Source organism: Ceratotherium simum, chromosome 34, assembly GCF_057802395.1.
Source record: "Ceratotherium simum simum isolate JZ-2026a chromosome 34, ASM5780239v1, whole genome shotgun sequence".
Taxonomy (NCBI): Eukaryota; Metazoa; Chordata; class Mammalia; order Perissodactyla; family Rhinocerotidae; genus Ceratotherium; species Ceratotherium simum.
In genome coordinates this window covers 19078966-19104060 of record NC_141933.1, presented here as the reverse complement: position 1 = coordinate 19104060, position 25095 = coordinate 19078966, and the positions used below count along the sequence as shown (strand labels likewise).

Here is a 25095-nt window from a genome sequence, read left to right as displayed (position 1 = left end):
ATTTTCTGTTAGTGGGCATCTTTTTGTTTCTAGTTTTTATCACCGTAACTATGTTAAAATAATTACATTTGTAATTTTCACGCCTCTTGAAAGCTAGTCCCAGAGAGACAGAGTTAAGTTTGCTCATCCTTTGTATTCATCAAAGCAATCAGATGACAGCCCAAATTTAAAGAGAGGGCAAAAAGATATCATGTCTCCATGGGAGGGTGTCAAAGAATCTGAAACCATCTTTAAATGAACCACAGCCATCATTACTCAGTTGTAGAAACTTGAAAATTTTCATTTCCACATTCTATTGTTAATAGCATTTCATATATAGCAGCTCCCATGACTAAACCCATCATGACTTCAAAATATGATCAAGTCAAAAATGTACTTACTACGTCTAGCTTGCAAACATCATAGCTTAACCTAGCCTACCTTAAACATGCTCCTGGAACTTTTTACGGTTAGGCAAAATCATCTAACACAAAGCCTATTTATAATAATAGTGTTGAAGGTCTCATGTAATTTATTAGAATACACTACACTGAAAGTGAAAAACAGGATAGTTGCAGGGTACTCACAACTAACTTACACAGCTAACGGCACACTGGGCCCTGAAGAATGTTTGAAGAATTGAATTAAAATTAATTACTGGATGATGAGGATGCTACAGCAACAGGGTCATCAATTTCTCCCTCTTCCAAGGCTCGAGAATAGTATCCAAAAAAGCGCTGGCAGCACAGCACGCTGTGTAGAGCACCAGTTGCTGTAGCTCTCCACGATCGTGAGGGGATGAATGGGAAGCTGCTGCTCACACGCCGCTGCCCGGCATCCTGAGAAGCATCACACCGCACATGTCGCTAGCCCAGGAAGGATCAAAATTCAAAATTTGAAGTCTGATTTCCCTGAATGCGTATCACTTTCACACCAACATGAAGTCAAAAAATCATTAAGTTGAACCACCATATGTCGGCGACTGTCTGTATTCAAATTAAATATCAGAAGTGTGTGTATGAATTTCCTTCTTATTCTTGGCATGCATGCACAGAGCAAAAAACAATGATTGAAAGGTACTTAAAATTTCTACGTTGCAAAAAGGAGGGCAGATGGAAGTTGATGACCAGTCTGAGGTCAGTGTGAAGGTTGATTAGCTCTGGTTCCCACTGATGGCGCTTCAAATCAAGCCAGGAGACTAAATATGACAAAGGTTCAGGGATCACCCAGCATTACAGCCTAGCTGTTGGGAAGGATTCGAGAGGAGGCAAAATTATACTCCAATACTTCTCAACTTTGCAAAAATTAGAATGAATAAAAGCAAGCTATTTTTTTGAAAAACAAATAGAACTCAGGTTTTCTTACAGCTTCTTCCAGGAACACATGCATGTATGATCCATATTAGTTAAAAACAGTCCCCAAGAGCCTCTTTCTTTCCTACTATCTGTCCATCACCCACTTAACCACTTAAAATATTTAAGGAATAAAATATTAAATTAGACATTACTTATGCAAGTCCTGGTGCTTTAGGGCTTCCAGGATGTATAGAAATGTAGTCAAATGTTGCTATTATTTCTAAAGGAGCTTACAAGGTAGTAGAAAGACACAGACACATGTGCTAGGAATGAAATAAAGCATAATTCAAGAAAAAATTGTGCTAAGTACAGTTGACATTCATACTCACAAAATAATTAAGAAATCCTAGTTGGATGACATGTGGTTGGAGGAATGATAATCCCCACACATGTTTAATGAAAAAAGTATTTAATATAGCACTATTGAGGATTGCTATATTTCTAACTGGAAGAAGGTGAAGGACATTGTTTCAGAAAAGGAAAGAAACTAAGGATAAAAATAATTAAGGATAAATAATAATTAACAAAATAATAATTTTACTAAAGAAATTTATTAATTTAATCCAGTTTAACAAGATAAATAATAAACTAACAAATAAAAATAATTGAGTGAAGACGGTCTATTTGGAAGTTTCATTGGATGTCTGATTTGACTGGAGGAAGCCGATGGCGTAGACTCAGGGTAAGAAGTGAATCAAACTGCTAACAAATCATTCTACCTCCCTGACGTTGATCAATTTAAGGTACAACAGTGAAGAATTAAAAGTTCGAGCCTTTGTTTTAAATTATTTCAATATTCTCCAGAGGAAAATACAGAACCAGAAATCTAATTAAGTAATCACATGTTTGCATAACCTACTGAAGTGTGAGGAGCAGAGGCAACAGAGATTTAAGTCCCAAATGTCACTATGTAAAAATAAAAATGTGATCTGTCCCTGAGATTGTTCAGCTACCAGAGACCCAAGCACAGAATAGACTTGGGTCATCACAGGTAGGTTTCTGAGTCCACCAAATTTAAGGAATGAAGAAAAAAAAACCCTTATGTTTGGAAAAATGAGAATCAAATATTTAGAAAAATGTAAATGAATATTTTTAAACTTATTTCCTTTGGATTTAACAGTCAACAGAAATCTAGGAACAAAATAAAATTATAGTTCTTGATATGTTAAAGCAGGGTGAGATCAGATTCATTTTGTTTATAGCCAAATAGAATGGTTTTATCTACTTATAACTTAATCAAGAAAAGAAGGAATCATATCTCTATGTGTTTACATTTATTATTGTTATTAAGAAGAGAAAAATGTTGGATTTTTAATCACTGAAAAAATAGATGCAATTTAAGATTTTTTCTATTTTTATAAGTAATAATTGAATATCACAATGAAAATACTAATTTGTATAAAATTCAACCCCATATGACCCACATACCATATTTACTCCAAGTCAAAAACAAAATCAGATCATCACTATTATGATTCCAACTCTCACATATATAGAGAGAGTTTTACACATAGAGTACATGCACTGCATATACACACACACACAAACAAGAACCCTATATACCAAAAAGATATGTTTGTTATTTGTGTTTCCCATCTCTATTTTTATCATGAAAAAGGTTTAAAATCTAAAGAAATAGAAACATGTTAAATTCTGTTGTTTCCACTTGTTTTTAGCATTTCTTTCTTGCTGGTCAGGAAGACCACGTTCTTTGGCATCAAGGAACACTCCTGTGTGTAAGTAATAATAATGAGGCAAAACAGTAATATATTTCTAAAGAAAAGATTTATTAGAATATACTTCTAGTGTCTCAATAAATAATAAAAACAACATAGAATAAGGGTAACATCATATTGTTCATTATTTTTTTTTAAATGAGAGATGTTTGTTTGTGTCTGAATTTAATACACCTCAAATAAATCGTGGTTCTTGAAGAACTCAAGTGTAATCACTTGAGCATAACACTCAGTTGGTTATTTATTTTTTCAAACATAAGGCTGCATATTCCACCTTTGGCTTTAATTTGGGTGTTTTTGACCTGTAGCCATGAACTTTCAGTTCATGACTGACTGCTGAGATAGAGCAATGAAGTTTCACACAAGCCACATACCTCATGGATGACATCCAAACTGAGAATCAAACTTTCTCAAAATCCTATTGCAGACACTATAACTTTTGTAAACAATATAAAAATAAGACATCTGGATTATTTTTGATGATAAAGAATATGATATACTGGAAATAGAAACACTATCTGACTTATAAATTATATTTTTGTGAGTTTTAAGAAGAGTCAAAACATTTATCTACCATTTTCTTGTTCATTTCTGTAGCATTTTAGAAGAATAAAGTAAAATGGATGGGGAAAATTGCTCTTCTTTGAATGAATTCCTTCTCCTGGGAATTAGCAATAACCCTGGAATCAAAGTGACCCTATTTACCACATTTCTAATTGTTTATCTCATTATTCTTGTTGCAAACCTTGGGATGATCATTTTAATTAGAATGGATCCCCAGCTGCACACACCGATGTACTTCTTCCTCAGCCATCTCTCCTTCAGTGACCTCTGCTATTCCTCAGCAGTTGGACCGAAGATGCTGGTAGGCCTCATTGCCAAGAACAAGTCAATTTCCTTCTATGGCTGTGCTCTGCAATGGTTGATCCTTTGTACTTTTGTAGATTCTGAGTGTCTACTGCTGGTGGTGATGGCCTTTGATAGACACAAGGCCATTAGCAACCCCTTAGTCTATGCAGTCAACATGTCCAGCAGAGCGTGCTCCCTGCTCATGGTTGGAGTTTACATGGTGGGAATTATGGATGCTTTGATAAATACAATATTAACATTCCGCTTATGTTTCTGTGGATCAAATGAGATTAACCATTTCTTCTGTGATATCCCTCCTCTCCTTTTGCTATCTTGTTCAGACACCCAGGTCAATGAATTAGTGATATTTACCATTTTTGGCTTGATTGAACTGGTTACTCTTTCAGGACTTCTTGTGTCTTATTGTTATATCATCCTGGCCGTGATAGAGATCCACTCTGCTGAGGGCAGGGTCAAAGCTTTCTCCACCTGTACGTCCCACTTAACAGTTGTTGCAATTTTCCAGGGAGCTCTGCTCTTCATGTATTTCAGGCCCAGTTCTTCCTACTCCCTAGATCAAGACAAAATGACCTCATTGTTTTACACCCTTGTGAGTCCCATGTTAAACCCTCTGATTTATAGCCTACGGAACAAAGATGTGAAAGAGGCCCTGAAAAAATTTAAAAACAAAAAGTGGTTCCACTGAAAAGTTACATGCATATGTATATGTTATTCTCTCAGTCTTACACTATTATACTTGAAAATATTTAAAAATAAAAAGTGGTTTCACTTACAAAGTATATGTATATATTTTCTCCCAATCTTACACTATAATACTTGAAAATCAAAATTGTTTTGAGTAATGTGGAGGGATCCAATAAGTCTTTATACTAGGTCCCAGCCATACCAAAATTTGTCATTCCATAAGTACACCATGCTTCATTTTATGTCTTGAGTATATATTCAGCACTCCCCATTTGTGGAAAACTTCTAGACTCCTATTTTGTCAAATTTTTTTTTACTCAATCTTTTATTTTTGCATTAACTTAATTTCTAGAAGTTATTGAGAGTTTTCTAAGAGTCTGTTGCACTTCTATGTGCTTTGTATTTCATGGTGATTCTAGAAGTTTTTATACTAGTCAATCTTAATTATTGCCTAAAGGAAGTGTCAAATATGAATTGAATAATCATTCAATTATTTATAATGAACTATTATTATGCCATAATGTAGAAAGACTAGGCACTATAAACCCAAAACACATTGTTCAAGCATAGTGAACAAAGTTATAAAGTGCTTCCTGGAAATGGAATCAAGTAATCTGGGATCTAAAAGATAAATTGGAATTAACTGAGAGCTGGTAGAGAAAGCGTTCTAGGCAGATGGATCAACAATTAGAGAGGCCTTGATGTGGGCAGGAACATGTCATTTCTGTCGAATTTAAAGAACTTAAAGGAGACCAGTGTGGCTAGGTTATAGAGATCAGAGAGGGCTGGCCTGATGAGCCAAACTCTGTGCTGCAGTTCAGAACTCAGCCACTTCCTCCAGGCGCCTTTCCTTCCTCCCATCACTCTCTAAGGCTGGTTCACACACCACCCTGCGCCTCAGAACACTGTCAACTACAGGGCTCTGTTTCCTAAACTATTGCCTTCAATGTGGGATTTTGAACACTGAGATTAAGGACTGTGCGTTTTATCTCTTTGCCCAAGCAGCAGCGTAGCATCTGAAAGAAGGATACTAAAAACAGTTAATTTTTATTTAATGTTTATTACATACAAGGCAAAAAAAAATCACCGAAGGTCTTGTATTAGCCTTGAATTCATTTTTGTATCTTATTAGTAAAAACATTAAGTGATTGTGGATGCTAAAAGCAACGGAAAGTCAAAGACATACACATAAGTTATTTGGAAAATAATTAAACCAAAGAGCTCTTATCTGGGTATTTACAAGATATTTAATAACTTCACATGGGTTTGCTCCAGTTTGCTGATGATCTAATCACCGGAAGTGGCTTGTTTAGAAACAGGGCAATGACAGGCACTGGAAAGACCATACAAGAATCAAGGGCACTCGCATGTTTGTTACAATTACACAAGCTAAAAGTCATCAATATCTAAGCCCATCTAGGTTCCCTGGTAAAATGCTTTTGAGTGAAAACATTTCAGATGGACAGTAAAGCCCAAGGAGGACAATGAGACTCCTCTGCTCTCCAAGGTGATAGTCTTTAGGGGATTCTGAGACATGGTAGGGGGAAGCATAGAGTTGAAGAAAACACGGAGGATGCTTCTTTCAGTTATAATATTTCCTCAATCAAACCATTTGAAATTTGGGTTATTCTCTTTTGAAATTTTACCTATAAACTAGATTCTGTCATGAAAAGCAGCATGACAGGAGTGGGATTGAATCACTAAAGTCCAAGCAAAGTTGGATGTCAATCTCAGAAGTAAAAATGCCATCTAACTAGCACATTGCTCTCTTATAAGACAACAATAATGTATCTAAAATCAAATTTCATCTGCATCTTAGCTCCCATAAGCAAACCTAATTCTAATTCGTGAACTAGAGAGAAGGAAATGTTGTCTATTAAATGACGTATTTTAAGGTCAATAAAAGGATATCTACACATGGAATTGATTGATTTTTAAAAATTTGTGATATCTTGTGCCTAAATTTGTGAAAGCAAAAGATAAATACTCATTTAATGGAAATACTGGGAAATTCATGAATCAACTAGGGGCTTGGACTGTGACCTGCAAGAGATTTCTCTCTGATTTTCCAAAGAAAGTCAGAGAGAGCTAGTACTAAATACTTTAATCTATTTTACTTAATCTAATTCAATCCTAACCATTTCCTTCTCTCTCAATTTCTCTAACTCTTATGTTTGTCATAGTATACCCATCACTAATTGGTGGCAAATATTATTGTCCAGGTAAGATATTACCAATGTCTGTGTAATGAGTCAATATTGTAGGTCAATTCCTTCATCATAGTTCCTTATTTCTGTTCAGGCACTGGCATTCCTAAACATAAGCACAACTAGTGATGACAGATTTGGGTATATGTATAATGATACAAGAAATTAACTACACACTGGCAAAAAGTTGGGTAGCAATATATGTTAAAACAATCAATACTAATTCTCACCACTTTGATAAGTGTGTGGCTCTTTCTTTAGAGGCAGAAAATTTAAGCCAGGTTGATATCCTCTCTAGAAACATGCTACGAACTGGAGAAACAATGACAACAAAATTGGGTCTGAATCTACTCTCAACTCACAATAACTGTGACCTTCAACACGTCACTTGTCCTCCTAAGGCCTCAGTTTCCACTCCATCAAAAGAGGCGTTTGAACTGGATAATCTTTATTGTGCATTCTATTTACGACATTCTGTATCTATATTGATTTGATTCTATCAATGAGTAATGCATAAACCTAAAACTCCTATATTTGAGTATATTAAAGGAGAATGACAGATGAGTGGGAGTATATTCACACCAAAAGACTACACTACATCTCGAGGCCAACTTGATCTAAAATGGAACTGGAAATGATGACACACAGTACAGGTTTCAGGACCCTCAGTATCATCGAGCTGAACCCATTTATCTGACCTTATGTTCTACATTTTGACTTTAAGAGACACCACATAAAAGTAGATAACCAACTTCATTAGTCATCAGGGACATCACACACTTTTCATAATGGCTAAAATTAAAATGACAGACAAGATTAAATATTGGTGAGGATGTGGAACAGCCAGACGACTCACACACTGAAGTGTGATAGTAGAAGTGTGGATTGGCAAACGTCGTAGAAAACTATGTGATGATATTTACTAAATCTAAATTTTATACACACATGTGTGCCCACACATTTTCAACTCCTTGTTTTACACGCAAGATAAATGAGCGTGTATCTCTGTCAAAAGACATTTACCAGAATGTCCATTTAACATTATTTGTAACAGATAAAGGGAAAACAACTCAACTGCCTATCAACATTAAAGTAGATAAATAATGATATATTTATACAAAGAATACTATACAACAATGAAAATGAATGTATTGCAATTGCATGCAACAGCACGGGTGGATGGCACAAACATATTGTTGAATGACACAGAGCATACTGTAGGCATCAACTTCTGTGGGGTTCAAAAAATATGAAATTATCTATCATGATAAAATTCAAAAAAGTGCTACTCCTTGGGGATAAGAGATTAGAGATTTAGGAGGGAGCATATCGAAGGCTTTGTTGATACTGGTAATGCTCTATTTCTTGGTCTGAGTTCTGATTACAAGGATATTTTTTGAAAAGTTATCTATTTGTGTACTTATCTGTATTCGTATACAGAGAAACTTTCTTTTTCTTTTCTTTTTCATATCAAAAAGGTTTTGCAAAAGCAAAGTGTATTCACCATTAGATTATAAGAAACTTCAGAATTTTATTGTTACAAATTTTTATCACTAGAAATGCTTTATGCACAATAAAATCCAGTATATTTTTGTGAAATAAATGGTGCAACTTTCATAGAATATTTCAGTGAATAATTATCCATTTTGGTACTAAAAATGCAAAGATGACTTATTCAATCCATGAGTACTTCTAATACTGTTTCCAGCAACAAGGAGACTTAGTGAACCTAGTTTTCCTTGGTACCATTATCATGCACTGAACTTACTCATAATGGCCCATGACTCAGGGCCATACATCTATTTTATAAAGGAAGGAGTTTATAAGCAGACAGTTGCCTACATAGTATTACATTTAGTGGCACTGTGCACGAGGGATGTTATTAAACACAGATTTTTTTTTCTCACTTGCTTATCTCTGATGTCTTAAATTCCAAATAATTCATTTTCCTCCATGATGTAAGAAAGTCAACTTCAATTAAATACAAATCCCTTTGGGAGGTTAATTATCCAATTTTTAATAATAATGTAGCCACTAAGGCTCAAGTGTTAGGGAGAGTGTTGGAGGGAAGTTATACTAAATGGTCTGCAGGGGCAGTCACGTTTAGGAAGCTAAATTTAGGTCTTGCTTCCACAAGTTGAAATCTGAAGAGATTTGTCATCCCTCAAGACAAGGAAGCACCTGATGGGAAAATGAGTTTGGAAAGAAATCAGAATAAAGTGACCAAGGACCATTCCCATTCCTTCAATAAGTATCAGAGAAGTAAATAATGGTAGCAAAGCTCTTGGGTAACACAAACGCATTAGTGTCTTCAGTTTAATAGGTGACAAATTATTACAATTACTTAGTTTGAGCTTGGTCTCCACAATATCTTCTATAACAGTAAATTTAGTATATTTGTATCAACACCACACAAATAATTACAATAAAATACATAAATGCATCGAAATGTATCACTAAGATGCCCTTTACCCCAAATCAAGAATTCTTTCTTTTAGTGATTTAGCCTAAGATGTGGTCCAGCTTTATAGGACCCTGAAAAAAGACTATGTCTCTGTCTAGTTCCCAGTGAGGTTTCAAAAGAAACAAATTACCTGGAGTATTTGTATGTATACACTGGCTTATACTTATCATTTAGTAAATTAATTTATGTACACACAATTTTTACATTTACTTGTTTTGTGGTAAAGAAATAAGTTAACTGCAATAAGGCATAAAGCATAGCAGGGATGCATAATTGTACATTACAATCAGCAGTAGAATTTAATGAACATACAGAAATTTGTGCTTGCCAGCATCCTGAAATGATTCCCATATTATAAAATATCACTCAGAACGTGGCCAATACAGAGAGTATCCCCAAGGCCACCATGTTGCCCAACTTCAGGGGCACCATTTTACTCATTTTCTTATGCTTCTTGGAATAGTGCAACACAGTGTTTATTTGAAAATTTATATATTGGAATATGATTATCACTGTATCATTAGCTAACACCTGCTCCACATCACATTATTATTTCTTTTTTGGTGAGAACATTTAAGATCTAGTAGGTAAGCAACTTTGAACTCCATAATACAATATTATAATTGTAATCAGAATGCTGTTCATTAGATCTCCAGAACTTATTCCTCTTATTATTCCTGCCAGTTTATACCCTTCCACCAAAATCTCCCCAATTCCACCACCCCAAGCCCCAGGTAACCACCATTCTACACTCTGTTTCTATGAGTTTGGCTTTTTTACATCCCACATATAAGTGATATCATACAGTATTTGTCTTTCTCTGTCTGACTTATCTCACTTAGCATAATGCCCTGAAGTTCCTTACACTGTAGTAGGAACCTATTAAGAGCAAGTTCTTTGAGTGATAAAAACATAATGCCTGCAAAACTCCACAAGTTTACAGATTACTTCTGGATCTCACTTTCAGTATCTGTATAATGAGGTTACTAGAGACAGATCAGGAAATACAAGATAATATTTATAATATATTATGATACATATGGAGAAAAGGTTAATAATACATGCAAAACACAAAGTGCTTGGTAAGATATCCACAATGGTCTATATTTAAATCCGTATCTTTTGTTTCACAAATCTAGTGCTGAATGAAGAGGTGCTTAAAAGCACATTTATAAAAGAGAAAGTAGAGATATTTTATGGGGCAGACTAATGAGAACGCGGGATTTATCTTTCTGTCCCAGTGAAGAGGTCCTACCAAGTCATGGGCCAACATGGTTGAGCAAGATTCAGGAAGGGTGGAACACTACATTTGTAGCTGCACAGGAGAGATTTGGGTAGACGGAAAATTCACATCTCCAGTAACTCTCAATTCTCAGAATACTACCGTGAATGATAGCACACAAAAGTTATTTTTGAAGTAAACAGACCTTGGCTTTTTTTTTGAAAGCATTACCCCGACACATTTTTTTTTTTTTGTGAAAGATCATTCTTGTACATATGAACTATATTAGTAGAAATAGCCTTCAAAGGCTGTTTGTTTCTACTGTTTGTTGAACATCCACCAGCCTAATAACAGGAAAATATTTAACAACACACATTTACTGAGCCATTATTCATGTAAATTCTATGCTAAGGATCGGGGGAATGTAGAAAGACATATATATATAAACAGATGAAATATATAATTCAATAAAGAGTATACCAAGTGTGGTGGGTGTGATACAGTTGAAGGAGATCAGAATATGCCACCCAAAAACATACCACTTCGGCATATTGATTATTTTGAATGAAAGTTATTTAAGAAACAGTGCAAGAAGGATACTCTTGACACTCCTTTGTCCCCCTTAAAGCAGGAAATAAATTTCCCATGTGAAAGTTACCCTCGCTGTACCAGGAGGATAGAAGGCATCCTTATCACCAGAGACAGGGAATTTAGGGCCAAGAAGGCTATATAAACAAACCTCGTTACTTCTTCACTAATTTGCTACCCAAGCCCGAACCCCTTTGTCTTGTCATTTCTTCACAAATTTATCACTTCTTTCTCTAAAACAGTATAAAAGCTGCCTGTTTTGGTCACTTCTTTGAGTCTCATATTTTTTATGAGATTCTCGTGTTTATGAAATTAATTTTTTTTCTGTTAATCTGTCTTATTATGTCAGTTTAATTATTAAGCCAGTCAAAGAACCTAGAGAGAAGAAGGGAAAAGTTTTCTGCCCCTACACAGTCAAAAAATTATAGAACTTAGGGTAATTGACATGTACTTGGGGGAAAGAAATCAGACAAAGACTAAAGGAAATCAACATGTAAGATTACCATATTTCTAAACAAGAGATGAAGGAGATGTTTCAGAAATGCAAGAAAGAGGATAAACAATGAAAAGGAGATGAAAATCTTTAAGTATAACATCTATCTGAATTTCATTAGACATCTGGTTCACTGGAAATTTAGCATTAAAATAAATTTAGCATTAAAATAAATTCTGGTAAATTTCTGACATTGATCAATTTGGTGAATATAGTGAAGAATTAAAAGTTCAGCCTTTGCTAAAATTGATGCAGCATTCACAGCAGAAAATATAGAACCAGAAATCTAGTTGATCATGCTCCCGTAACACAGAAGGCAGAGACTTGAGAGACTCAAGTCCCAACAGTTATTAGGCAGAAATACAATACAATCTGCCTATTGCTCGTGTACCAGACATAAGGACAGAAAGACTTACTTATTTCAGGTAGGTTTCTAAATGCTAAAATTGAAATTGTAAAGGAATAGTGATTATCAAAAATATGTGTTCAATAGAAAAATAAAAAACGAAAGAAGTAGTATTTACATTAGTATTCCATTTGTCATGACTTATATTGACTCTCTGTGTATCTGTAAAATAAACCAGAATCGTATTCTAAGCACAATTTTAATAGTGGCCATTGCTAAGTAGCAGGATGTTAAGTAATCCTTACTTTATTCCAACAACTTCAGTTAATTGTTTATGTTTTTCTCACTGTAGTCAATTAACAATTACACCAGTTATAAAAACTGTACCACAGTTACGTTCTCAAGACTATTCATTTTATGTTGTTGTCGAAAAAGGAAAATAGAGGCACTCTTTTCTGGGTCCAGGAAGACAGAGTAATAGGTTATACAAGGTTTTTCACTTAGGTCCTCTGCCCTAATTTTACATATCTCTTTAGTGTATAAAATGTGGTGAATGTTATGAACCTCAAAACATAAGAATAAAACAACATATTACAAACATGTAATTTTCATCAGGTTACTTGTCTTCAATTACTGATTGAACAGAGTTTTAAGGCAAATAAAAATATTTTATTATTCTTAAATATTTCATTTTCTAATCTCAAATAATTTATTTGTTGTTCATAGAACAATTCACATATCAGGACCTCTTAATCATTGTCCAAATCCCTTCTACACTCAATGTACTTTATTAAAAATGTATTGAACATATTCATCTGTATAAAAACTAACCTATTAATGTTATAGAAAATTGGATTTGATGATCATCTTCCATATATATGTTTAAGGAAAAAAGATATCCCTTACTTTTTTTTCTTTTTATTTGTCTTTAAAGACACTGATTTGATAGACTTTACACATGATCGAAAAAGCAGGAGTTTTGGTTTTGTTTTATTTTTTATTTTTTTAGGAAAAGGATCAAGATGGGAGACAGTTAAAATAAGAACTGATCTTTGAAGTGAGACACCTGAGTTCAAATCTGTATACTATGCTTTTCTTGTTATCTGTGTGGCCCTAGATTGCTTAATCTTGTTAAGCCTCAGTTTCCTCATCTATTTATTACAGCTTCAATACATACATTATGAGGATATATACATAAAATCAGGTATTCATGATTGCTCAAGAGAGTCTCTAAGATCCTCTAGAGCCTACTAACTCCCCGTCAGGGGCGAAATCCCTGGTGCTGAAGGAAAAGATGGCATCACTCATGGCATCATGTGGTGAAAAGCAGTCTCCAGGACCCTTCTTTATCCACTTTAGACCTGCTCACGCACTCTGTCAGATTCCAGTTGCAGCATCGTGTCATGTTTGGAGCTATCTGTCAGCCACTTTAGGACTTGTTTTTCCTGACCCTGCCTTCACTCTTGCTTAGAGCTGAGCAGAGATTTCTTCATGGCTACCTATGCTGGGCACACCATTTCCACGTCCAGGCCAGATACCTGAAACCACTCAACTGATCTAAGTCCCAGACCTCACATTGCCAAGAAATAAGTTTAGATAATTAATCCCAGAGTATACCATTTTATGTTATTCTGTGTGGCCCTATCCCTAGGGCCATGGGGAATGTGGTACGCTTATTGGCAAAGGAACCAATATCCTTCTATCTGGACTCCTTTCCTTCACCTTGGGCACTGAAATCGCTAAAGATAATAGTGACATATTGATGATAGATTTGGGCCATAGGCCCAAATATAACATCATATGACACAGTGAACAAGTAGATACACGCTGGTGGTAGCCTGTATAAGTAGATTTGTTAGAACACAGCTATAGAAAACTCAATGACCTAGCATGTGGGAGGCCTTGTGTTAAAGCCAGAGGCAGCAACTTTTAACATCTCTGGAAACACCTTTCCAGAAATATGCTATGAATCAAGCATCCAGTGCAACTCCAAGTACTGTGATGTTTCACAAATCACTCCTCCTCACTGGACCTCAGTGCCCTCCCCTCTGTAAAGGAGAGCCTCACACTGCAGTATCTCTAAGGTCATTTCCAGTTGCTACTAGTCATATAGCTATGATTCTGCTGCTGAGTAAACCTATCCCCACTATTGGAGATATTTACAAACAAACAAAACAAAGAGTGGCTTTATCTTCATACAAAGAACTGAATTGTATCTCTAGGCTGATTTGACCTCAATGGCAATAATGATATCAGCTAGAGAGTGTGAGTTGTGGAAGAGGAAGGGCTTTTGAAAACAGCTCCTCTAACACCTCACATTCTACATTCAGACTTTTAATAGACACTTCACAGAAATGGTTATACACTTTACCAGGGTTCAGGAAAATAAAATTGAAACTACAGTGAAGGGGCGGCTCTGAGGCTTGGCGGTTAAGTGCGCGCGGTCCACTGCTGGCGGCCCAGATTCGGATCCCAGGTGCGCACCGATGCACTGTTTCTCCGGCCATGCTGAGGCGGCGTCCCACATACAGCAACTAGAAGGATGTGCAATTATGACATACAACTATCTACTGGGGCTTTGGGGAAAAAAAAAAGGAGGAGGATTAGCAATAGATGTTAGCTCAGAGCGGGTCTTCCTCAGCAAAAAGAGGAGGATTGGCATGGATGTTAGCTCAGGGCTGATCTTCCTCATAAAAAAAAAAGAAACTATAGTGAAGTACCATGAGTCATCGAAAGAGTAACTAAAATTAAAAAGATTCACAATATTAATATAAAGTACTTGTGTGGATGTGGAACAACTACAGCTCTCACATGTTGACAGTAGAAGCCAGAACTGACATCTAGCTTTGGAAAACTATATGGCAGTATCTATTATAGCTGGCCCTGAAGGTCCATTCCTAGTTTTATATCCAACAGACGAGTGAGTATGTAAACCCAAAGCTTGTGCAAAAAACGGTCAATGGAACATTATTTGGAATTTGACAAATAATTTATAGAGTGTTCATCGGAATACTATACAGCAAAATGAATGAACTGTCACAATATGAACAGCATGGAGGAATCTCATACACATAATATTGAATGAAAGAGTTCGGACATGAAAGGATAAAAACTGAATGATTTCACTTCTATATAGTTTTTAAAAAATATACAGAATCATTTATGATATTGGACAACAATTTGTGTTAAGGCCCACCAACAGTCTCTGCAATGCTCATTGTGTTCTGTTTTTTGGTCAGGGTTTGGATGCAGCGATGTTTTAATTTTCAAAAATTCCCCTTCCTTAAAAAGAACATAACTTTAGACGGATTTCTAAAAATAAATACTATTTACTATCAGATTGTAGACAGCTGCAGGATTTCATCATTAATTTTTAAATCTCTAACAACTTCTTTTATATAGCACATTTTCAAGATATTCTTTTAAAATTAATAAAGCATACAACATTCATAGAATATTTTATTCAATGAGTATCCTTTATGTTACCAAAAAGTGCTACCTTGTTTATAGAACAGAGATGTTGTTAGCGACCCACAGGTCCTACTTTTCCTGTTTCCTGACCAACCTACAAAAATAGAAACCAGTTTAAGAGGCGAAGCATTTATTTGGGAGCAAAGAATTGCAGCTCAGGGAGCACAGATTCAGGTAGAAACTCAAATAGTGTCCCACTAGAAAGTAAAATTCAGGGACTTTTAAAGGCAAAAAAGGAAAGTTGTATTACAAAGAATTTCAGTTGGAGGTGGGGCCAGAAGCTACTCTTGGCTAAACATTGATTGACTACTGATTTTATCTTCAGAAGGTCCAAAATCATCAATCTTTGTGAACAAGTTGTTCATTCTTCTGCTGAAATCTCAAACAATTGCTTGTAAAATAATTGCTGTTGTGGCCCAATCCAAAGGTTTAGCTCTGTCCAGGTTCAAGACAGCAGGCAATTTCTTAAGAAAGGTAGCTTTGACTCCATGTTTAAATGGCTCCAGTAAAGTCAATTTTGACCCTGAAAGAGAAAGACTTAGTGAAGCTGGTTCTCCTTGGTAACATTATCACGCCCTGAACTTATTTGATATGGCTCATGCTTCAGGGCCAGACAACTGTCTTCTGGAAGAAGTTTATAAGTAGGCAGTTGCTTATGTAATATTGCTTATGCTTATGTTTAGGGGCACCAATGACACCAGGAAAGCCATGTACATACAGATGTTTTTTCTCACTTGTTGTCTCTGATGTCTTAATTCTACCATAAGTGATTTCCTCCCGTAAAGAAAGCCATTCTATTAAAACACAAACTCTTGGGGAAATAATTTAAACTATCCAATTTTCAGCAAGATAGTGTTACCTGTGTTCAGGCTTTAATGGGGAGTGAGAGTTAGACTACATGATCAGGAGGGACTGCCATGTTTATGAAGATTTAAGTTTGGATCCTGCTTAAACAGTGTGTATCCTGAGGAATTTGACATCCCTGGAGATAGAGACACACCTGAGGGAAAATGAGTATGGAAACGAATCAGAAGAAGGTGACCAAGGAAGATTCCTCCTCCTCCAAATCTGTACCAGAGAAGTAGAGAATGGTAGTAAAGCTCTTAGGTACCACAAATATATCATTTTCTTGAGTTTACCTGGTGGAAAATTACTAGTAATTACCTAGGTGGTTTGAGATTCACATCAACAATATCTCCCACAGGAGTTCCTTGGAATTTTAGTGTTGGGATCTTCACACAAAGAATAGCAATACATTGTGAAAAGGCATTCAAGTTTGCGACTAAAATCTGTTTACAAAAAATTAAAAAGATATTAATTTAAATGAGGTTTGGCTGAAGAGTATTCCAGCTTTCTTAGAAGTAGGGAGAAACTCCTTAACAATAAACAAAACACACAAGTAAACAACAATAACTGCCAATGTTTCTGTTGACTCCAGGTGATGTTTCAGAAGAAACGCAAAACCACAAGAGATATTAGAATGTACAGTGCGTGCCTTGCATATCTTATTTTTATCGTTGTCTGTTTACACACATTTTTCATTTATGTATTTGTGGCAATTAAATTAACTGCATTAAGACTGAAGATGTACAGCTAATGTGCACGATTATTGTACAGTTTTTGGAGCATTGACTGTAGGCATTTAAAGAGCACACAGCAACCTCTGCTTGTGCAGCAATGATTCACACACGTGATAAAATATTACTCAATAAATGGGCAACACAGAGACCATCCCCCTAAGCGGCCAGGTTGCACAATGTCAAGGGACACCAATTTCTTTATTTTCTATTTGATTTCTGGGATGGTGCATCACTTCCACTTCACACCATATTAATACCGTGCAAGTGCCCAGCTGATATGAATAAAACAGAGCAGCTCCCAGTGTAGCAACTCTTCCTGTTTGCTCCCTTCTGCCCTCAGTCACTGTTGGGATCCTGCCTTGGTGTAGAAGTGGGACTCGAATGGTCTCTTAGAAATATAGGAGTCTATGGGTCATTCATTTGGTGAATTGTCAAATGTCACTTTAACATAACCTCACCATAACATTCCATAAGAGTACCTGAGAGAATTATCTTTTCAGACAAATTTATTTCATTGTCCTATATTCAGGAATCTAGTCTGAGCAATTTCTATGGATTCAATGAAACAGTGTCCATGGACCTATAGAAGTTTTTATCACCGCTCGTTTTCAATTTCCGTATAACATTATAAGGTTATTAGAGGAAGGTCAGGACATATGTGATAATATACAAAATATATGATAATATGTGGTGATAATTAGACAATATAAAATCTCTGATAAAAATGCCAGATTGCCTTTATTTAAAATCAAACCTCTTTCCTCTGTTTTTTTGTGAGGAAGAATAGCGCTGAGCTAACATCTGTTGCCAATCCTCCTCTTTTTGCTGAGGAATATTGGCCCTGGGCTAACATGCGTGCCCATCTTCCTCTACTTTATATGGGACGCTGTCGCAGCATGGCTTGACAAGCAGTGTGTCGGTGTGAGCCCAGGATCTGAACCTCGGCCTGCAGAAGCAGAGTGCGCGCACTTAACCGCTACGCCACCAGACCGGCCCAGAATCTCTTTCCTCTTAAAGATCATTTCTTGGAATTTATTTTAAAGAAAATTTTGGCTATGGTAAATTACGTGTGGAAAATTTTACTCATATCGGAGTTCATATGATACAAAGAATTGTATACAAGCCAAGTGGCCATTAGCAGAGTATAGATTGAATCAATTAATATACATTAATAGAAAGGAATATTACATCTACTCATAATACTTATTTATATATTTAAAGTGTGTGTACTCTGACATCTTTGTAGTTTAAAAATTAATTATCCCTAGGCAGTGTGATTATCACTAGTTTTTTCTGTCTTTACAAAAATCATTATTTGTAAATGTGTTTAATGAGAGAGTATTTGTGCATGTTTATCTGTGTAAGTGTGTGAGTGTGAGTGGGAGTGTATTCATTTTATAAATTATGGAAATTAAAGAAAATGCCTATAGGAACTGGTGAACTGGAAATAAGGATTCTCTTTGACTACATTCATTTACTATGGGTATTCAGGTACAATATTGGGCAGAAAGGTGGATAGTAATAACAGGGAAAATTTTTAAAAAGGTCTGTATTTTTCTCAATCACCCAGCCTGTATGAAATATCAGATGATAAACCACATTATTATCTCTGTCACTTATTCCTCAGAGAACAAGTACTCAATACCCAGGGACCAGACACAGAGATAAATAATCCAGGACAGTCAGGAGACAATGCTGAACCCTCCTACAGACAGAACTGCATGCAACAAAGCAGTCAGCAGTTCTGGGTCAGGTACTAATATTTTGTGGTTTCTCTCATTTATATTTTAGATTTCTTTAGTCCTTTTATCCTTTTTTGACTGAAAGTGTGTAATAAAACCAAAGGAAGATATGAAGTATAATACAACTTTTATTTAAATTATTTCAATTGATCTATTTATTTATTTTTAAAACATTTATATGTAGATAGCAGGGCTTACAATAATTTGCAATCATGGATTATGGAGGTGATTAGAAATTTTTTATTGTTCTAAATTTCTTACTTGCACTTTTATTACTTTAAAATATTTTTATTTTTAAGGAAAATATTTGCTTAAAGATGTATATACAGGGACACGTATTTTAATGAGTTTAGACCAAGTTTTTGGAGACCTACACATTGATCACTAGATCTTTTCACTAGATCACTAGTTCTATTTCTGTCCTTCATCTGCCTTCAAATCAGCTTTTCTTATATTCTCGCAGAACAGAGGAGGTCACGGATCACATTACATATAACATAATTGGTTTGGATAAATGTTACAGTGGGACATAGAATTCACTTAGCCTCCCAAGGACCACCAATTCGTGTAAACCAAATCAGACAGATTTCAGAGTAACTCAAGAGAAATAGGGAACAAAGAAAACAATAAAACATTATTACAGTTTTTAGAGTTGGGATGGGGCACAGTTCATACTCTCTGATATCGTGGGACTGTGGACACATGAGGACTTTATCACATGTCTTACACATCTGACCTGCTGGTGAAAAGATCATGTGGATTCTAGCCGATTAAGACAGAGGGACTCACACAATAACCACACTCCCTTGCTTGCCTCTCTGTCATCTGTGCTACCGGCATCTCTACAATTAGGTCCCAAAGATTCTTCATAACCTCCCCTGAGCCACAGCAGCTGTCAGAGGCAGCCTGCTTAGCCCTGGCATATTCCTGTGTGTGCACTCTAGTGCATCACTCATAGAAACCCTTCCACTTTCTTCTCTAGCAACCCCCACCCTCCCTGCTCCAGAGGGTCTTGGATCACAGATTATCTCTATCCCTTGTTAATTGAGGCTGGATAGAATCTAAGGGGTTAATGGGGAAGGGGGGATGTGTAATATCCAGGAAGCTGCCACAACTCTGCTGCTCCACAATTTTGGGTGATGATGGGAAAAACAAAGAAATATTTCATTACCTGCATCTATCACTTAACTGTGCTTCTCTATTACAGGATATAACATTTCTAGAACATTGAAAACAAAAAATACCGCGTAATAAGATGTGAGTTACCTAGGCCAACAAATTGTAAGAACTATTGCCACAATTCTGAGGAGTTCAAGTTCTTAATCTATAAACTAGAAGTAGCAGAAATCATCATAAATTCTACATAGGTTGGTGTAGAAATTACATGTTTAATTTGGATGAAAGTGTCCTACAAACTCTCTACAGTGCTGTACAAATGTAACGGGTATCATCCTTATCATTTTATCAATTTATATGTAGTTGTATGTTTCCAGGACATCTGTTTACCTAAAGCAGACTTACCATTGTCTATCTTCTAATTACTGAAAAAGAGAAAGGACTGGCAGTTTAATTGTTAAGATAGTAAGATGATGTTCCCTCCACTTCCATTTCCTTCTGTCACCACCAGGGATTTCCAGACCTGAGTGATGGCTGTTGAGAATTGCACTGTGTTCACTGACTTCATGCTCCTGGGACTTTCTGACAGACAGGAGGTGCAGCAGGGGCTCTTTGTGCTCTTTCTGCTGGTTTATGGCCTCACTGTGATTGCCAATCTAGGGATGATCCTGCTGATCAAGATGGAGCCCAGACTCCACACACCCATGTATTATTTCCTGAGCAATCTGTCGTTCTGTGATGTTGGCTACTCTTCTACTGTCACTCCCAAGATGCTGACTGATTTCTTATCTGAGCAAAAGAGAATTCCATATAATTTATGTGCCATTCAGCAGTATTTTTCTGGGGTCTTTGCAGATGTGGAATGTCTCATGTTGGCTGTCATGGCGTATGACCGTTATGTAGCCATTTGCAATCCACTTATTTATACAATTGCCATGTCCAGGAGAGTCTGTACCCAGCTGGTGGCCATTGTGTACATTGAAGGTTTGGTCGATTCAGTAATACACACTTGTTGCACATTTCAATTGTCATTCTGTAATTCCAATATCCTCAATCACTTTTTCTGTGACATCCCACCCTTACTAGCCCTGTCCACCTCAGACACAACCATCAATGAGATAGTGTTGTTTGCTTTTGGTAGCTGTGTTCTGGGCTGCAGCATCATCACTGTCCTCCTGTCCTACAGCTACATCATAATTACCATCCTTAGAATGAACTCAGCTGAGGGAAGACGCAGAGCCTTCTCTACATGCACCTCCCACTTAACCACGGTGGCTATATTTCATGGAACACTCCTGTTCACTTATTTACGACCCAGTTCAAGTTACTCTATGGACACGGACAAAATGGCCTCTGTTTTCTACACGGTCATCATCCCTATGTTAAACCCACTGATCTACAGCTTAAGGAATAATGATGTGAAAAGTGCCCTGAAAAAAGCAATCGGCACTAAATTATCTTCTGAGTGAAATTGTGTTTTCACCAAAAAATATTTTTAAAGATTCTGAGAGCTCAAGTTCAGATACTTTGACATAGTTTCCTGGAGTCTCACCAATATACCTTTTAGATATTTTTTATTTGTTATCATTGTTCCTAAATTGAGTGTAGAGAGCCTTTATTATTGATCTCATCCTTGTCTCCAAGCTAAGGGAAAGTAGTAACAGAATAATTTTGCTATTTTGCAAAGAGGGTCTTTTTATACCTCCCTTCTCTACTCATAGGTATGTCCCAGTGAGGTATCATGGGCAGAGCAACCCTTCCCCCCATGTCAATTCAACTTACCCTTCTAAGATTCCAAGGTTCCAATATTTTTTTAAACCAATGGTTTAATAAACTTGCTTAGTCAAAGTAAGTATTAGTGGCTTACATTAGGTTTATTTGTTTCTTTCCTTTGTACTAGTATCACCTTATAAATATTCCATCATGCTACTTAGAAGTTTATAAGTAGTAAATTAATAACTAAGAATAAATAAAAAACTCCTGTCCTCCCTCAAAGTTTCATAAATGCAAATCCCTTTCTGTCTTGTTCTCCAATATTTCGACTTTTCAATTTACAATACTCAGCTATAGGATGCCATTGAAAAACACCTATTGACTAAATTAATGAGTGTACCCTGCAAAATTTAATCATCATCGTTCCCTTCCCTTGTTAGTCTTTCTACATCACATTTTTCTCAGACATCCGCCAATGACTGATGGCAAATATCCTTGTACAAATACAACGTGATCAATAAGTGTGTCTAGTGAGTTTGATATCTTGACTCCTTCTTTCATCCTTGCCACTGAATCTTTAAACATAAGTATGACATAGGAAAGGTAGGTTTGGTTATATGTCTAACACGGAGAACAGACAGATACCTTGTGGGGATACGCTGTGTAACTGCATTTTTTAGAAACAGAGTAGTAATAATGTTCAATAACCCAATAAGTGAGAAGTCTGGTGTTAAAGCGAGAGGTGGAAATTTTTAACCTCCCTGGATATATCTCTTTCTAGAAACATGCTATGAACCAGCTAACAATGCAACTCTAAATCACAGTGGTGTTTAACATGTCATTCTTTCTTTCTATACACAGGTTATTCTTGTGTAAAATAGGGCCTTCACCTAGATTAGCTCTAAGGTCCTTTCCAGCTGATACAACCTGTCTCAATAAAATATGAATCTACAGTTGTGTAGATTCCCAGCCCCCAGTACTGCAAAGGTTTTGAAAAAGAAAAAAAAGATGAGCCACTTCTTCTTAACACAAAATAATTGTATTTCACCTCTAGGCTGTCTTAATCTGAAATAGTGCTGACAATGAAGCCAGCTAGATAGCACGAATTTCAGAAGACTACATAGTTAAATGCGCCCCTTTTTAGTGGCCTGTTACTTGAATTCAGAAATTCATAGACACTTCAAGGAAGTGCATATCCAACTTTATTGGTATTCAGGGAAATGAAAATAAGTACCTAAATGTAGTATTATGACTCAGCTACAGATTGGCTAAAATGAAAACAATGTTAATATCACATATGGGTGAGGATGTGGAACAGCTGTTGCTCTTACACATTTGGAATAGAAATGAGAATTGGCATTTTGCTTTGTAAACCTGTATGAAAGGATCTCCTAAATCTAGACATATAAATGTTCTTGACTTCAAAATTCTATTCCTAGATTTGTATCCAAGGGAAATGAGTTAATCTGTCTACCCAAAGATGTGTACAATTATCTTTACCATTGCCTTATTTACAATAGCATAAGACTGAAAACTCAAATTTTTATCAACACAGTAGATGAAGAGTTGACAAATTTTTCCTAAAAGTGTTAAGTAGTGAATATTTTAGAGTTTTCAGGCCATAAACTCTTTTTCATAATCACTCACTCAGGATTTTTCTTGTATCACATACACACAAAAAAATTGACCATATATAAATAAAATGGTGTGTCCCAAGACCAATAAAACTTTATGCACCATAGTTTGCTGATCACTGTTTTAAATTAGATAAATAACTTTATGGTAACTTTGTACTTTGGAAAACTACACAGCAATGGGATGAATGAACAATCTCCACGTGTGACGACATGGAGAAATCTAACAAATATAATGTTGAGTAAAACGAGCAAGACAAAAAAGCATAAAACCGTATGATTGTACTCCTATATACCTCAAAAACATGAAAACTAACCTATCATATTGGACATCAATTTGTGATGGGTGTGGGACTGGTTTGTAAGATGCTAGCAATATTTTTGGGGGCCTGGTTGGGTGAGGGGATCTTTTCATCTCTGAAAATTTAGTTGCAGTATACTTTCTTAAATGAAAGTTTTCCGCATGTATAATACTCTAACCAGATTTCCCCAAAACAGAGTATATCCACTATCAGGTTGTAAGCAATGACATGATTTATTTATTTTTTTAAATTTAGCAGTTCCCTGTACATGATAAGTGTTCATAATATAATTGTGAAATTAATACAGTGCACAATTTCATTGAATACCTCAGTATAAAATTAATCTTCATGTTACTAAAAGTGCTGGCTTGCTTGCATAACAACAATGTCTCATCTACCCACAGGGCCTTCTAGTCTTTCCTCCAGCAGCAGGGAAACAGCATGTTTTGGTTCCAACATCTTGAAATAAAATCTGTGTTACAATAATGTTTCAGGGGCGGACAACAATTTTCCGAAGAATGTGATCTTCTAGGTAGGCACATGCCTGCATAGTATTGTTTTAGTGTCACCCAGAAACCCTTAGATATAAATTTTTCTCACTCACTTGTATCTGATGTATAAAATTTCTCCTAAAGATTTTTTTCAATTATTTAAGAACTCCATTCTTAGTGAAACGGATCCATTTGAGAGTTAAATTAAGTTATCCAATTTCTAATAATAATGTACCTTCACAAACTCAGGTTTACTGCATTGGGAGGGGTAGATTGAAGGGAATTTAATCTACATGGTCTGGAAGAGCAGCCCTGTGTAAGAAGCTAAAGCTACATCCTGGTTGAACAAAATGTAACCTGAGGGATTTTGATGTCCCTGAAGACAGGAAAGCAACTAGGGGGAAAATTAATTTGAAAGGACTCAGAAGAAAGCACCAAGGAAAATTCTACCTCCTCAAAATATGTACCAGAGAAGTAAACAGTGACAGCAAACAACTTGGATAACACAAATGCCTCGTCTTTTGAGTTTCAATGATATATAACTATTAACAATTAGTTATACGGCTTGAGGTCTGCGTCAACAATATCTCCCACAGGAGTACATTTGGTATCTTAGTATTGGGGACATCACATAAAGAATCACAGTGAAATATGTAAAGGCATTAAAAATTATGACTAAGAATCATTTTCCAAATTTAAAAGTGTATTAACTTTACTGATTTTAGCCTGATGAGTGTTCTAGCTTTATAGAAAGCAAGAGAGGAAAACAACAACAAACTAACAAAAGAAACAAACAGATACAACCAACCAGAAGAAGAAATCCTGTGTCCCTGTGAACTCCCGGGGAGGTTTTGAATAAACAGAAAAGAACCTGGAGTGTTCTAGACCATGAGCTAGTACATCCCTACACATCTTACTTACTTTCTCCTCCCTCAAGCTTTGCATTTTCTGGCTTAGTGGCAAATAAATTAACTGCATTAGGACTCAGAAATACAGCTGACGTGCACGATTATTACACATTATATTGAAGTATCCATCAACTGTAGACATTCAATGAATGCATAGCAATCTGTTCTTTGAAGCGGACTGTCTTGACTCATCT

At 36.0% G+C, this 25095-nt stretch overlaps 2 protein-coding genes across 2 annotated transcripts; both read left to right on the top strand.

Annotated features, from left to right (window-relative positions):
* The first annotated feature begins 3689 nt into the window (after window positions 1-3689).
* LOC147912624 (olfactory receptor-like protein OLF2) lies at window positions 3690-4625 on the top strand. The gene has a single exon (XM_087423285.1). The coding sequence runs from the start codon at window positions 3690-3692 to the stop codon at window positions 4623-4625; it is 936 nt and encodes a 311-aa protein (XP_087279411.1).
* A 15758-nt stretch (window positions 4626-20383) lies between these two features.
* LOC101390721 (olfactory receptor 5W2-like) lies at window positions 20384-21322 on the top strand. Its single transcript, XM_004443793.2, has one exon. It carries the CDS (start codon window positions 20384-20386, stop codon window positions 21320-21322), a length of 939 nt encoding a protein of 312 aa, XP_004443850.2.
* Window positions 21323-25095: the final 3773 nt, after the last annotated feature.